This window comes from Sabethes cyaneus, chromosome 1 (genome assembly GCF_943734655.1).
Source record: "Sabethes cyaneus chromosome 1, idSabCyanKW18_F2, whole genome shotgun sequence".
NCBI classification, from domain to species: domain Eukaryota; kingdom Metazoa; phylum Arthropoda; class Insecta; order Diptera; family Culicidae; genus Sabethes; species Sabethes cyaneus.
In genome coordinates, this window is record NC_071353.1 from 144028958 (window position 1) to 144042320 (window position 13363).

General features: G+C 40.4%; 1 protein-coding gene across 1 annotated transcript in view; it reads left to right on the forward strand.

Annotated features, from left to right (window-relative positions):
• LOC128745404 (proton channel OtopLc) overlaps positions 1-11296 on the forward strand; it is a 38412-nt gene extending 27116 nt beyond the window's left edge. The window contains exons 3-9 of the mRNA XM_053842477.1: positions 25-197; positions 335-452; positions 9443-9548; positions 9615-9812; positions 9877-10037; positions 10099-10264; positions 10332-11296. Coding sequence (XP_053698452.1) covers positions 25-197; positions 335-452; positions 9443-9548; positions 9615-9812; positions 9877-10037; positions 10099-10264; positions 10332-11296 — 1887 coding nt within the window. The remainder of the gene's footprint in view (positions 1-24; positions 198-334; positions 453-9442; positions 9549-9614; positions 9813-9876; positions 10038-10098; positions 10265-10331) is intronic.
• Positions 11297-13363: the final 2067 nt, after the last annotated feature.

Consider the following 13363-nt stretch of genomic DNA (forward strand, 5'->3'; position numbering starts at 1 on the left):
TCGGCTCGAGCCCACCATCTACAGCAGCAGCAGCAGCAAAGTCCTTCGGCGATGACGGCGACCACCACCACCACCCAGCACCTGGCCGTGCTGTACCATTCGCACCATCACCACCTGCACCCGATCCTGAGCAGCAACCGGCGGCCGTCGCGACTGCCGGAACCGGTCTATTACCAGCAGCCACGGGAGGTTAAACCGTAAGTCGATTAGTGCAATCGCACTCACTGACCAATCCAATTGCGAAACGTTTACTATTTGACCCTATACCTATATTGAGTGACGGATTCTTTTTCTCTGTCTTTCTTTCTTTCCTTTCCTTTCCTTCCTTCGGTAGGGGTGAAGCGCTGGCAACGACGCTGTCCGCACTCTACGGGAAGCTGCTGGTGGTGATGGGAATTGCCTTCCCGATGGCCGAAGTTATCTCCACTTACATTCCGCCTTCGTTCTATGAGGTAATCAGATAAATCAACATCACCGCCAATCGTTGTGAGTGCGTGTGTTTGAGTGCGTGCGAGTGTGAGAGGGAGTGTGTTGTTTATACTGTAACGATAATGAATACCATCAAATTGTGTATGACAAAGTCGTCGTTAAATCATCCCAATGATGAATGATAACGACCGGGATACGTTTTGATTGTGACCCTGAAAATTGCTCAGGGTAAATAGGCTAGGCTAGCGTGTGACCTTGGAAAGTGATTCCAATTGTTCCTCGACATTGTTGGTAAATACTAAAGTTAAATAGTGTCGTGTCTTGCAAACTTAAAACGATCACTGGGACATTACAATATGTACAATTAGTTTGATGTACCGCCATCCGGGGTGAGATTGTGCCAAAAACCAAAAATGTTTATTTATGAAAATTTATTATATCTATAGAAACTGGTGACCTAAATTCAAAATGATGATGAACATAACATATTTATAAATAACTTATAATGGAACACAGATAATATTAGCAAACTATTTAGCCTGAACAGGGTTTCAAAATAATATTTTTCGAAACTTTGTACTTTTCGAGCTTCACGGGGGTGGGATTGTGCCAATCCATAATGATTGAGCCAATTTGTGGATTTCACATACACAACAAAAATACGTCAATATATACACCAGTACACTCACATTCTTTACTATTGAGCACAATATTTTGACAGATTAGATTGCATCATCCATTTTGGAGCAAACAGCATCATGGTCTGCTAAATAATTTAAACTAATTTTTACTTTTTCTCTAGAAATTTCAGATACTTTGAATAAACACTCTAAAATAAGACGAATATATTATACCGTGTATAAACTGCTAGTTTTAAGGAGGGGGGAGGAGGGTGGTATGGGCCACATGTTCTGCGACCGCGGGTTCTCGAATGAAGTAATGATTACTTTTGTTAAATGATCAAATAGGTATGCCCCCTTAGGATACACACCCTCCATATATCTCCCCCTTGTTAACCCTAGAAACGCTACTGGCTATATAAAGGCTGTCCATTGACTACGAACTCATTTTTACTTATTTCAGACCTCCCCGGGTTATTTTCTTTCACATTTTTTGTATGATGCGTTGTTTTTGGCCGACCCCCTGTCCCTAATAGTCCGCTTAGTTCATGGACGGCCCCATGTGAACTACTTCATACTGTAATGTTCACTGTTTAGGTATTTACCTTAACTTTATGTTTTTGGCACAATGTCACCCCCTAGAAGGGGTGAGATTGTGCCAAAGTTCATGCACTTCCAGTAAAATTAGGTTTCGTTGTAACTAAACCATCTCTACGGTAGTTGTTAATTGAACAATTTAGTATATATTGACAGGTTTTAGATCAACTTAGTTCCTAAATTGTGTGTATACTGAGCTAAAGAACAAAAACATGTGCTTTTTTGGCACAATCTCGCCCCGGATAACGGTACACAAAAATCGGAAAAATTGGACCCGACCATCAGCGATTTCAACCAAAGTTGGCATACTTGTTCATTCCAACCCCACAACCAACTTCCCAAAGTTTCATGCCGATTGATCTATCCCCCTAGCAGTGACACTGCTTCCTTTTTACAGATTTTCAAAAAAACGTCATTTTTCGAGTTCAAATATCTCTGAAACAGTTTGAAAGAGTGAAGACATGCCAATATACTTTTTCTATGGATTTTTAGCCGCGCAATCGAATGATTGCGTTTTTATCTTATTTGTAAAATAAAATTCTGAGGGTTAACTTTGCTAAGAGGGTCAGTGCAGACTTGTTGGCAACCAATTTAGGTGCGTTTGTCCAAGATTTTCGAAATTTATCTATAGTTGTTGCTTGTTGTTTGTGCTGGGACAGCTCTCTCTTCACCAAAGCCCAATACCGCTCGATGGGACGTAACTCTGGACAGTTAGGTGGATTCGCCTCCTTCGGTACAATATGGACTCCATTAACATCATGCCATTCCAAAACATCTTTGGCGTAGTGACAGGATGCCAAATAAGGCCAAAACAGCGAGGGTACATCATGGCTGTGTAGGAACGGTAACAATCGTTTCTGCAGGCATTCTTCACGATATATTTCCTTGTTAACCGTTCCCGTAGTGATGTAACTTTTGCTTGCTCGACCACAGCTGCATATGGCCTGCCATACTAAATATTTTTGGGAGAACTTGGCTTTCTTCTTTGTCCTAAAATGCTCTGCAACGCCATTCCGTTTCATGGCAGTGTAAAAAGACATACCAGGAAGCTGTTTAAAGTCTTGTAGGACATACGTTTCATCGTCCATCATAACGCATGGAAACTTCGTTAAATATTCGCGATAAAGCTTACGAGCGCGTGTTTTGGCCGTCGTATTTTGCTTATCATTGCGGTTTGGCACAGTCCTCACCTTGAAAGACTTCATGCCTTGTCGTTGCTTAGAAGTGTGCACGAATGTTGGCGACATTTTCATTTTACGAGCAATGGTACGTACAGAAAGATCTGGTCTCCTCCGTAATATTTGTTTTACCTTCGCATCCTTGTGGTGGTTTCTCAGATCCGTTTTCGTTCCACTTCCCTTCTTCCTAGCTATTGTCAAGCGAGTATCGAACGATTTTAAAACACAGTGAACAGTGCTTGGAGGAAATCCAAGCTTTTTGGCAAGTTTTCTTAACGAGAGATCTGGATTTTTATTGCGACCGCACACAATTGCTTTTCGCACCTGCTCTTTTTTCGACGTTATTTTACGCTGAGCGCTTGTAATATACACAAGTGTTATATTTTCAGAAAGAACAGACATACGTCTACCACTTTGCAAAATATTTCACTCATTGTTAATGTATTTCCGAAGCTGTGTGTGTTTAGGGGTGTCCAAATTTTGTCGCGGACAAGCCTTATGTATGTATTTTTTTTGAAACGATGGTTCTACAATTGATGAAGGGATTGTAGGGGAAAGAAATGGAAATTTTTTTTTTTTGGTGAAGGAGGAGGGGGAAGAGCGGAAAGGAAAGGGGGGGGGGGGGGGGTATTGGTAGTTATGCTTGACAAGTAGTCATTTTGACTCCTACCTTTTGTCCAATGCTGGAAGGTGCATGATATGTATGCATGTAGGGGAGTAGCCACCATCACCCCAAAAGTTTCCCATTGTATACAAGTAGAATTACTGCAGAATTGAATTTATCTACCCAGTAACTTTCATGTCAATACTGTTCGTGAATGCCCAAAGGGGTTGGGTGTATCTATAACCAATGTCGCTTATATGATTCCATGGGAATATAAGACACTCCTTCCAGCATAGACTTCCGGTTTTTTTTGTGGATGTTATCTCTACGACCAGCATTTTGATCTATTGTGATCTTATCCAGGTGTTATTCCGCACTTCGTTATTATTGCAGTATCGCTATAGAGTGAGCAAACTGCTTATTATCCGTGTTTCACCGCTTTTTTCCATCTACGCTTCTCACTAATTTTCAACCAACCTAGCTCTAGAGCCAGGAAGTGCGGAGACTGGTTATAATTCGTCCTTCGATAAGAGGTTTCATTCGCACCTCGAGCAAGTATCATTCTTACAAGCAGCCCCGGCTAAAGGCTTCATGGTCGGTAAAGCAGAGTTAAGCACAGAGTAAGGGTGTGTATGTATGTATGTATGTGTTCCTTACTACTTTTACAGTACCAATCTCGTTCCTAGAACCAGGAAGCGGAACAAGTTATAATTTGCCCTTGAACAAGAGGTTTCATTCGCAGCTCAAGCAAGTACCACTCTTATAACTTGCCCTGACAAGAGGCTTCGTCGATAGTAAATGCAGAGTTTAGTAAGAAGGATGTGGAGGGGCCTGAGGATAAACCCATGCTAAAGTCACCTAATATCGAATGGCCTGATTCTACTAAGATTCGAATCCACGACCACTCGATTGTCAAGGCAGACTCGGTCGGCCGTGCAAACTTATCTTGCGTGATGATTTGTGTGCTAGAAGGCGCGTCAAAATCCTCTCCGACCTATATGACTTGGGCTGGTTACCACACCCCTCATCCAGTCTTCGATTCATTCGATACCCTGATGCTCCTTCCCCATTACTGTAATGATGGTATATGACAATGTAGTAAAATATGTGTTATATGAATATACAATATATGAAGATATATGGTCAAAAATAGAACAATCTCACCAGCAGTCCTTCGAATGGAATAGAGTTGCATCATTTGAGTTTCCATAAGTGATTCCATTATTAATTTAATTTTTTCTTCTAATATCCATGAGCATTATTTAAACTTTTTTTGGCCAGAGTTTTCACTGTACATTAGGAAACAAAAAATTAAAATAACTTATATTAAGCTTACCTCCTAACAAGGTCCTGTGGCTCAGCCCAAACTCGCAGTTTTGAGATCAGGTAGCCGGGAACCACCCAACATCGCACCTCTTAGCTTGGCTACTCAATAGAGTATTACCGGGTGAGGCCATGTGGACTGTAGAGGCGCTAGGTAGGGACTTGGGATGGCTGGAGCTATGTTAGACGCTTCCTCATTTGCCTTCCCCATTTCATACCCTTAAATAAATATGCTCAAAATGTTCGCCAGAAAATTCTACATATGAATCACTTAACTAGAAAAAACAATATTGGTAGTTTGGGAGATATGGCGTTTTGAATATCTGGGGCACACATAATTATATCTGAATTGTTAGTGATAGTATGTTTAACACGTCTACCTGAAGCTTCCGGACATGTTCATGACTAAATAATGTATTTTAATGAAAAAGATGCATATTCAACATAGAATCAACATAATAAATTTTGATGTTCGGGATACTATATACATTTAAATAATAATAATAATATACAATTTCGTACAAATTTTTATAGTTTCAATATTTAAGTGTGTTAGTTATTTGAGCAATATAATGCATTGTTATGTCGACTAATGTGGTATTTCACTCCCGTGATTATTCGAAACTGCGAAGCAATTTCGAAACTTGAAAATGGCTTCATTAACATTTCATTGCACTACGGGAAAAACTAGCCTAAAAACGAATGAATTTCAGAAACGGCCTGTCAACTGACAAAATATAACTGATTTTTTACAAAATTTTCCGGCGAATCTCATGGTGCCCACCCGTTCCCTAATTGTCATCGGAAAGTATTAGGTTTTGCTAATATTCTTGAAAATAAGGGAAAATCAGCAGGCAGCAGGACGTGAAAGTATTGAAATCAGTAAAAAATTTAACTGGACTCTGACGACTTTCACCTTAAATTTCATTCGCTAGGTCATAATAGGTTAAAGTATATTTATAATAAGCTTGCATTGACGGTGAGCGAGTTGAAGTAGTCAACGATGACACTGATAAAGTGTTGCTTTCGGACATTGTCTCCAGAACGGGGTATCCATCTCCCATATGTTTCTATCGGTAAATCATGGTCAGGATCCTTCTGGATATCAGGATGCTGTCGGACCAGGTTTACCACAGTCAGCGAGATCCAAAACACCTAATTTGATAGCTAGAAACATTTACACCTACGGATTCACATATTGTGGCCACAATTCGTCACAGATCGAATACGCCAACTTACTGTAGTAAGGGTCATAACCTCCGAACAATTGCAAGAAATGATTTACCGTCAGTGCCTTTTTATCACCCGACTCATGTGGTATAAAGGTGAAGTTGATCATCGCACATGCTTCAAGAATGACAGTCTCCACACGGATAGAAATCCACTCTCCAAAACGGGCAAAATGACTCTTGATTTCCGGATTCTAGCTTATGTTTTATGAAAGTACACCATGAATAATTGTCATGAAAACACGAACTTCTTGCGGTGCAACGCAGACCTGATATGGAAGTTTAGTCATGATTTTACGGCAATTCAAACTTTATGATTTCGTGATTTTATTCATGGTATCAGGGTCGGATTTCTTTCCGTGCTTGGTCTTGGTCTTTTATCCGGCTTGACAGCGGTCAGCTACTTTGACTGATCGAACGAATTGCTCCCATGCGCCACCCATGTGGGCACAGCAAGCGGAATAAATTTTCAACTGATCTCCGCGCTCGTGAATATCCATGCTAAGGCTAGACATCTCCGGTCGATTTTTTCCTTGAGGTCTCAACTCCCAATTTGCATCTTGATAGCACGCAACCTAGCGCTTGTAGAATTCCCCGGTGTAGGACTACGGTTGGATACAAAATGGCGGTGGTTATCATTACGTCTGAAGTGTGCCCCAACTACACCTACATGTATCAATCTATTAATAAGGCTGGTATATAAGGCGACTGTCTGTTTGGCGAGATTTCTACGGATCCTAGAATAGACCGCCCGAGACAGTGGAGTACAATATGGGTGAAGGAAGCAAGACGCATCGTTGACAGCGAGGCCATGTGCTATTGTGCAGCTTTTGCTATGCGATACCAGAGGTAGTTCTTAGCGACTTTCGCGACGAAAGCCATGGTAATCATTCTACATCGATAAATATTAGTATGTTCTGTACTAGATTTGCGGCACATGTTGTACTGGGAATTCTCAGGATCCCTCGATCGTCCATGAACAGCGATGTCTTGTAGATAGAACTGGATTTGTGAACGTTTTTTTTTGATATTCCGTGCGATTTAGTGAATATGGATACTTCTGGGAACGCCTTCTTTTGCGCGATCTTCTATAGAAGCTCTTCTGCCTGTGTGAGGACCCTTAGCTGTAGATTTTTATGCTTTCCGCCCTGTAAGAATTATTCGAACAAATTTGTGTCGGACGACGTCTTCCCGAAAATTCTTACCAGGGAAACGAAAACTGCGGTCCACTGTTCCACTTGACTGCTTGGTCGGCAATATTCAATTTAGTAGGGAACCACCTTCACCCCGGTAGATCATCCATACAGTAATTTAAGTTTCATTACGTTTCTCTAGTAGTTTTTATGACCAATCTCATAAAACCGCTAATAAAACTATGAACTACACTAGAACTTTCTGATGATAGCTATAAAGCTGTCTTCAGACCAAGTAACCGAATCTTCAGAAGATTTTTATAACCTCTTCAAGAATCAGCCGATAAGCTCAAGTAGGCTTATCACGCCCTGCTGAAAGCAGCACAGCAATAAATCTGATTTTGTTTTTCGCTGCTTGACAACCAGTTTTTCATCTTGTTCCCATTTCAGATATAGCATTCCACATGTTTCCAAAAAAAATCCCTAAACGCACTTTAACGTTTGCTAGCAAAAAGCTAAATCAGTCTTCAGCCAGCTTTGTAGCTTGAAAATATGTATCCGTGAGCAGAAAAGTTAAAGTTTTATTGTAAGATCATCCTGATCGATTTAGTTTATAGCGACCATAATTAAATATGCGATAGTAGAATAATAATAAATTTTCAGCAGTTTCCGTAGTTTTGCAGCATATGCGCATAAAAATTTATCGTGCATATTGGTATGATAGATTGATAAAATCAACGCCCCATCGGAATTTTGCATTTGCAACAAGTTTTAACAAAATAAATATATTCAATTAGTTAATCTCAATTTTTAGCCCAATCATTTTAGTTGCTTCCTGTGACATAAAATTAATTTCTTCACCGGTTTTCATTTCTCTTTTTCGCTGTTCTTATATTCGCTTTTGTTTTCTCTTACGTACTCCCTTTCATGTCGCGTTTGCCTCGTTTCTCTCCCGTTTTTCCTTTTTCTCTTCATTTCATTCCCGTTCTTTTGCCCTTTTCCTGCGATTTTCCTCATTTTTAGTTTTTTGTCTCTTTTCTTCAATTTCAGGCCTGATTTTCTCTTTTTCTGTCTCGTTTTTTTTGTCATTCTGTCCCGTTTCGACTACTTCGGTCCTGGCTTTTGTTTGTTTGCGCTTTTTAACTCCTTTTAAAGCTCGTTTTTCTTTTCCATTCTTCCTCTTATTATGTGCTGCTTGTCATCTTTTTCTGTAACGCTCAGGTTTTCTTTCCACTTTTTCTCTCCATTTTTTTCTATTCCTGTCTCTTTTTTCCTCTTTTTCTGTTCTCGTTTCTCCATTTTCCTATTCCCATATTTTCTCCTTATATATACACCATTTGGTCTCCTTTTTTGTCCTGTTTTATATCTTTTTCTGTCCTCATTTTCTTTCCCTTTCCACGTTTTGCTTTTGCTTTTTCCTTCTTTTTTCTCATTTTTTACTTCACTCTTCTGTTTTTTGTTTTCTGCTGTAAAATGCCTTTGTTTTTGTCACATTTTCCCTCTTTTTCTCTTCCGTTTTTTTTTCTTTTTCGTCTATTTTTTTCTTTTTATTTCTCGCATATTTCCTTTTTTTCTGTTCCGTTTGTCCAGTTTTTGTCACGCGGGTGTTGCGGGTTCAAATCCGGTTATAATCTTAAACTATAGCTTGGTTAGACCCATGCAGGTAGGAGTCATAACGACTACTTGTTATGCGTAGCTACCAATAACTCCCCACCCACCTTCCCGCTCTTTCCCCTCAACACCAAAAAAAATTTCATTACTTTCCTCTACCGTCCCTCCATCAATTGTAGAACCACCGTTTCAAAAAAAAATCCCTGACCGCATTTCAAGGCCAAAGACTAAAAAAACACGAGTTTGATTCTTTTTCTTGAAAGCAGCAAGAGACTACCTGTAGATCCAGCTACAGCTCCATCAGTGAATGTGCTAAGAAAAGTAGTCCCGTAACTGTCTTGTAATAATCGGCTGTGAAGGCTGTCAATAAAGAAAGGTCAAATCTTGGAGGTTAGAGAGATAGAGTCTTCAACAAAGTTATTTGAAATAAGTTTTTCTGAACAAACAAATGCCTGCTATTAAACACCCTCAAAGTAATTCTGAAAAGATTTGAAAGATTTTACACATAAAATAAACTAATCTAGAAAGAAAATATACATCCCCACAACACCCCTGCTAACACAGTTGTTATAAAGTTGTTGTGGCCACTGATTATATGATTAATTCCAGTTATAAATAAGTTGCTGCTACTAGAAGTACCAAAATTGTGTTGCTCATGGCTGAACTTCGGTTAAAAATTAAATTGTTTAATAATTCTCAATTTTATTCTCCATTTCAGGGCTTCTATCTATACCTCTACATAGGTAGCATGATATTCCTATTCTTCATGTACACGACCTTAATGTGGGGTAGACCGAAAACTCCAGTAGTTTCACCGGTGAAAAGTAAGTTTTTAGTTTGATTTCTTCGTCAAGATTTTATAACTATCTAGAATATTCTCATAATTCCAGCTAAACCGGGAAAGAAGATCGCCCGCCGAAGTAGTACCTCCACTGACAGTGGAGAACGCTCGGACAGCGAGGCGGAAACGGCCACCAGCTCCGAGCCGAAGGTGATGATCCCGATGCGACGGATGTCGCTGGCATCGGCGATTTCGGCTTCCCGCATTCAGCACTTTGGCAGTTTCTATCTACGGATGGGGGCCGTTGGTAAGAGGCAGTCTCCAATTCTGTTTTGAACGTCTGTGAAATACAAAATTTTGTACGGTTTCAGCATTCGGCATCGGAAGCATGATCTACTCGGGACTGGAATTCGGTCAGTACTTCGAACTGGAACGGGACACCAAGTGCCATAATGTTCTGTTGGCACTAACTCCGGCCACCCGGATGGCATTCATCTTCATACAGATGTATTTCATTTTTCTGAACAACGAGGTAGGGATTAGACTGGAAATCAAATTTTTAAATCGATTCTAATTTCATTTTCTTTTCTCAGCAAATCAAGGTTTATCGACACAAGATTTTAGCCCGTTTCGGGCTGATGCATATGATCGGCACCAACCTGTCGGTTTGGTTCTCGGTACTGATTCAGGAAACGAAGCACGAGATTCTGACCTTCTACAATCCGGAGAATCGAACCCTGCGGATATCGCATCGACTAGGTTTGTGAAAAAACAATACTTTACATAAGTGCATTGGAAAATCAATGAGAATTTTTATGGATTTTAGGCAATAAGCTGATACCGCATCCGGTGGAGACGGTCGCACATTTTCGAGTCGCCCGCGGTTTGAAGGGGCCGCACAACATCTTCGAGTGTCGACGGTCCAATATTATCGGAACGTTGGTTCAGGATGCTTCCCCGTTTCTGTTTCCGTGCACGATAGAGTACTCGCTGATTTGTGCTGCCATCCTGTACGTAATGTGGCGTAGCATCAGTCGACCGCAGGTCGATCCGATTCAACGCCAGGAAAGTCTTCAACCGATGAAACGATCACCGCATCACTACTCGGTCGATTGTGCGGGAGCTCACAAGGGGCTGTTCATCGGCATCCTGATTCTGGTGCTGACAATCATTTCGTTGATACTGTTTTTCGTGCTGATCTCAAGGCCGGAGTTCGTAAGTCTAGCCGTAACCGAGGTGAACATCTGCGAGTTGACACTGTACGGGACGACAACGGCCGCGACTTTGATCGGGATGATCCAGGTGCGGCACATGCAGTACGATGCATTCCGGAGCTTCAGTCTGGACGACATCCTGCTGGTCGGAGGCCAGACTGGTTCGTTTTTGTACAGCACCTTCACCGTAATCGGGGGGCAGTTCATGATGCGACGGGACACGGTTCTGGTGCTGATTACTGCCCTCGCTTCACTAGTCGAAACCGCCTGCCAGACGATGTTCATTCTCGACGCAAGTCGACGGTCGGCAGCCACGCAGGAACACATTCGAAAAAAGCCCGGTCGGGAAATCGTTACTTTCCTGCTGGTCAGCAACCTCGCCATGTGGGCTATCAATACATTGGAGAAGTCCCGGGCAGAATCGCATCCGATACAGTTGCATTTCTACGGCCTCTGGGCGTGGACCATCATTACACACGTCTCCATGCCGTTGGCCATATTCTACCGGTTCCACAGTACCGTATGTTTGTGCGAAATTTGGAAACGAGCGTACAAAATGAAGCCGGCTTACATGTAATCCGATCTCGATCCAGATCCAAAGCTAAAACCCATATCGATGTGATTAGGAGAAGGGCTGCAGGGCACCCGCCGATTTGTTAAAACCCGTTTCCTTCTGAAGTGAACACAAAAACATACCGCTCAACTATCGCTTTTAAACAGACTATCTCTTTTCCACTATTCCTAGTCTGCAGAAACAAAAAAGGAAAAACTAAAATTCCTCTATACTCATATTACTACTATAGCTGTACTCGTTCCATGACTGTCAACTGGATCTATTAATGTTTATCCTGTGTGCAGGTGGAACACACCGGGACTCACCCTATAGACGATGTTAAATGATGTATAATCAAAAGAAACCGGCAAATACTCCAAGAAAAAGCTGTCGACTAGCGTTAGTAATCTACTCATTGAAAAATTGTACCTTTAAATTGCGAAAAGAAGAAAAAACAAGAAAAACAAGCAAAAGTATATGCTCATAAGAAAATGATAGAACTCTCACGAATATTAAAATTAAAACAAAAAATAACAAATTGAATCAAAACTAGTCACACACACACACACACTGTCCAATTGGAACAACCAACAAAAGTAGTGCTCTATAAAAAAAGCAAACGAAACCAGCCGAAGTTATCAGTAACTCAAATTTTTACAATAGCCCACCGCGTCGCGTCGTAAGTAATAGTGTAACAATAGACAACAACAGTAGACAGTAGAAAGCAAAAACAGAACCAACCATTTTTTCGATGTCGTTTTTTATCGTCGATCGCAATCAAATCCCCGGCCGCCAGCCATCAACCAGCCGAATGTAGGCAAATTTTTAACGAAAGTTTTTACATCTCATATACGACACGAAAACAGAAGAACAAAAAAAAAAGAACTAGACTAAACTAGAAATTTTAGAAAGAAAAATGATAAATTGTTCAATTTAAAGTAAAAGCCACACTCACACGGTAAAATAGAGGCGAATTAATCAAATCGGAAATTGTGCGCTGGCATGAGTTTGATTGGCTCCAAAAGAATGGAAGATTGCAATGTTTTCGAACAAATTCGAACATAGAGATTGTACGACTGTTGTTTGTACATGTACAAAACTTTTTCACCGACTAACGTTTCAGGTCAATGGTCGACGTCATCTTGAAGATTTAAAAAAATTGCAAATAACGTCGTCCATCGCAATATGCTTTATCCACCTCATTTGCTTGACAGTTTCATGTTCTCTGCTTAACAATATCCAGTGAATTTCTGTTTAAAATAGACACAAAATACTGAGTATTGGAAAAACTGGGAATTATTCGACTGCACAATCATACACCAACATAAAATTTTAGAACTTATGTATATAGAAAATGATTTCAATATTTACCAGCTTGAAAACTGAGGTTAGGTATTTTATTTGTAAAATAACTATTTTATATGTTATCCAGATCGCTGCACCAATACTTTCATTACTATCAATTCTCTTGTATTCATAGGATCAAAATTTGTAGGCCACTTTTATACATCTACTAGCTGACCCGACAAACTTCGTATTGGCACAAATTAAACTGTGTTGTACATAAATCGTGAATCTCGGATGACTCCAAAACCCCCCATTCCTGCTTCCAAAACCCCTCACATGCCAAATTTGTATTTCATTTGTATAGGAGCCCCCCTCCTAATGCAGGGAGAGGTTTCAATTCACCACAGAAAACATTCTTGTCTCCAAAAACACCCATATGTCAAATTTTGTTCCATTTACTTGATTAGTACTCGAGTTATGAGGAAATTTGTATTTCATTTGAATGGGAGCCCGCCCTCCTAAAAAGGTAAGGGGTCCTAAATCATCATAGAAAAAATTCATGCCTACAAAAACACCCACATGCCTAATATGTTTCCATTTGATTAATTAGTTCTCGAGTTATGAGGAAATTTGTATTTCATGTATATGGAAGCCCCCCCATTAAAAGAGAGAGGGGTCATAATTCCCCTCCTAAAGAGGGGAGGGGTCTTAATTCACCATAGAAAAAATTCTTGTCTCCAAAAACACCCACCTGTAAAATTTTGTTCCATTTGCTTGATTAGTTCTCGCGTTATGCAGAAATTT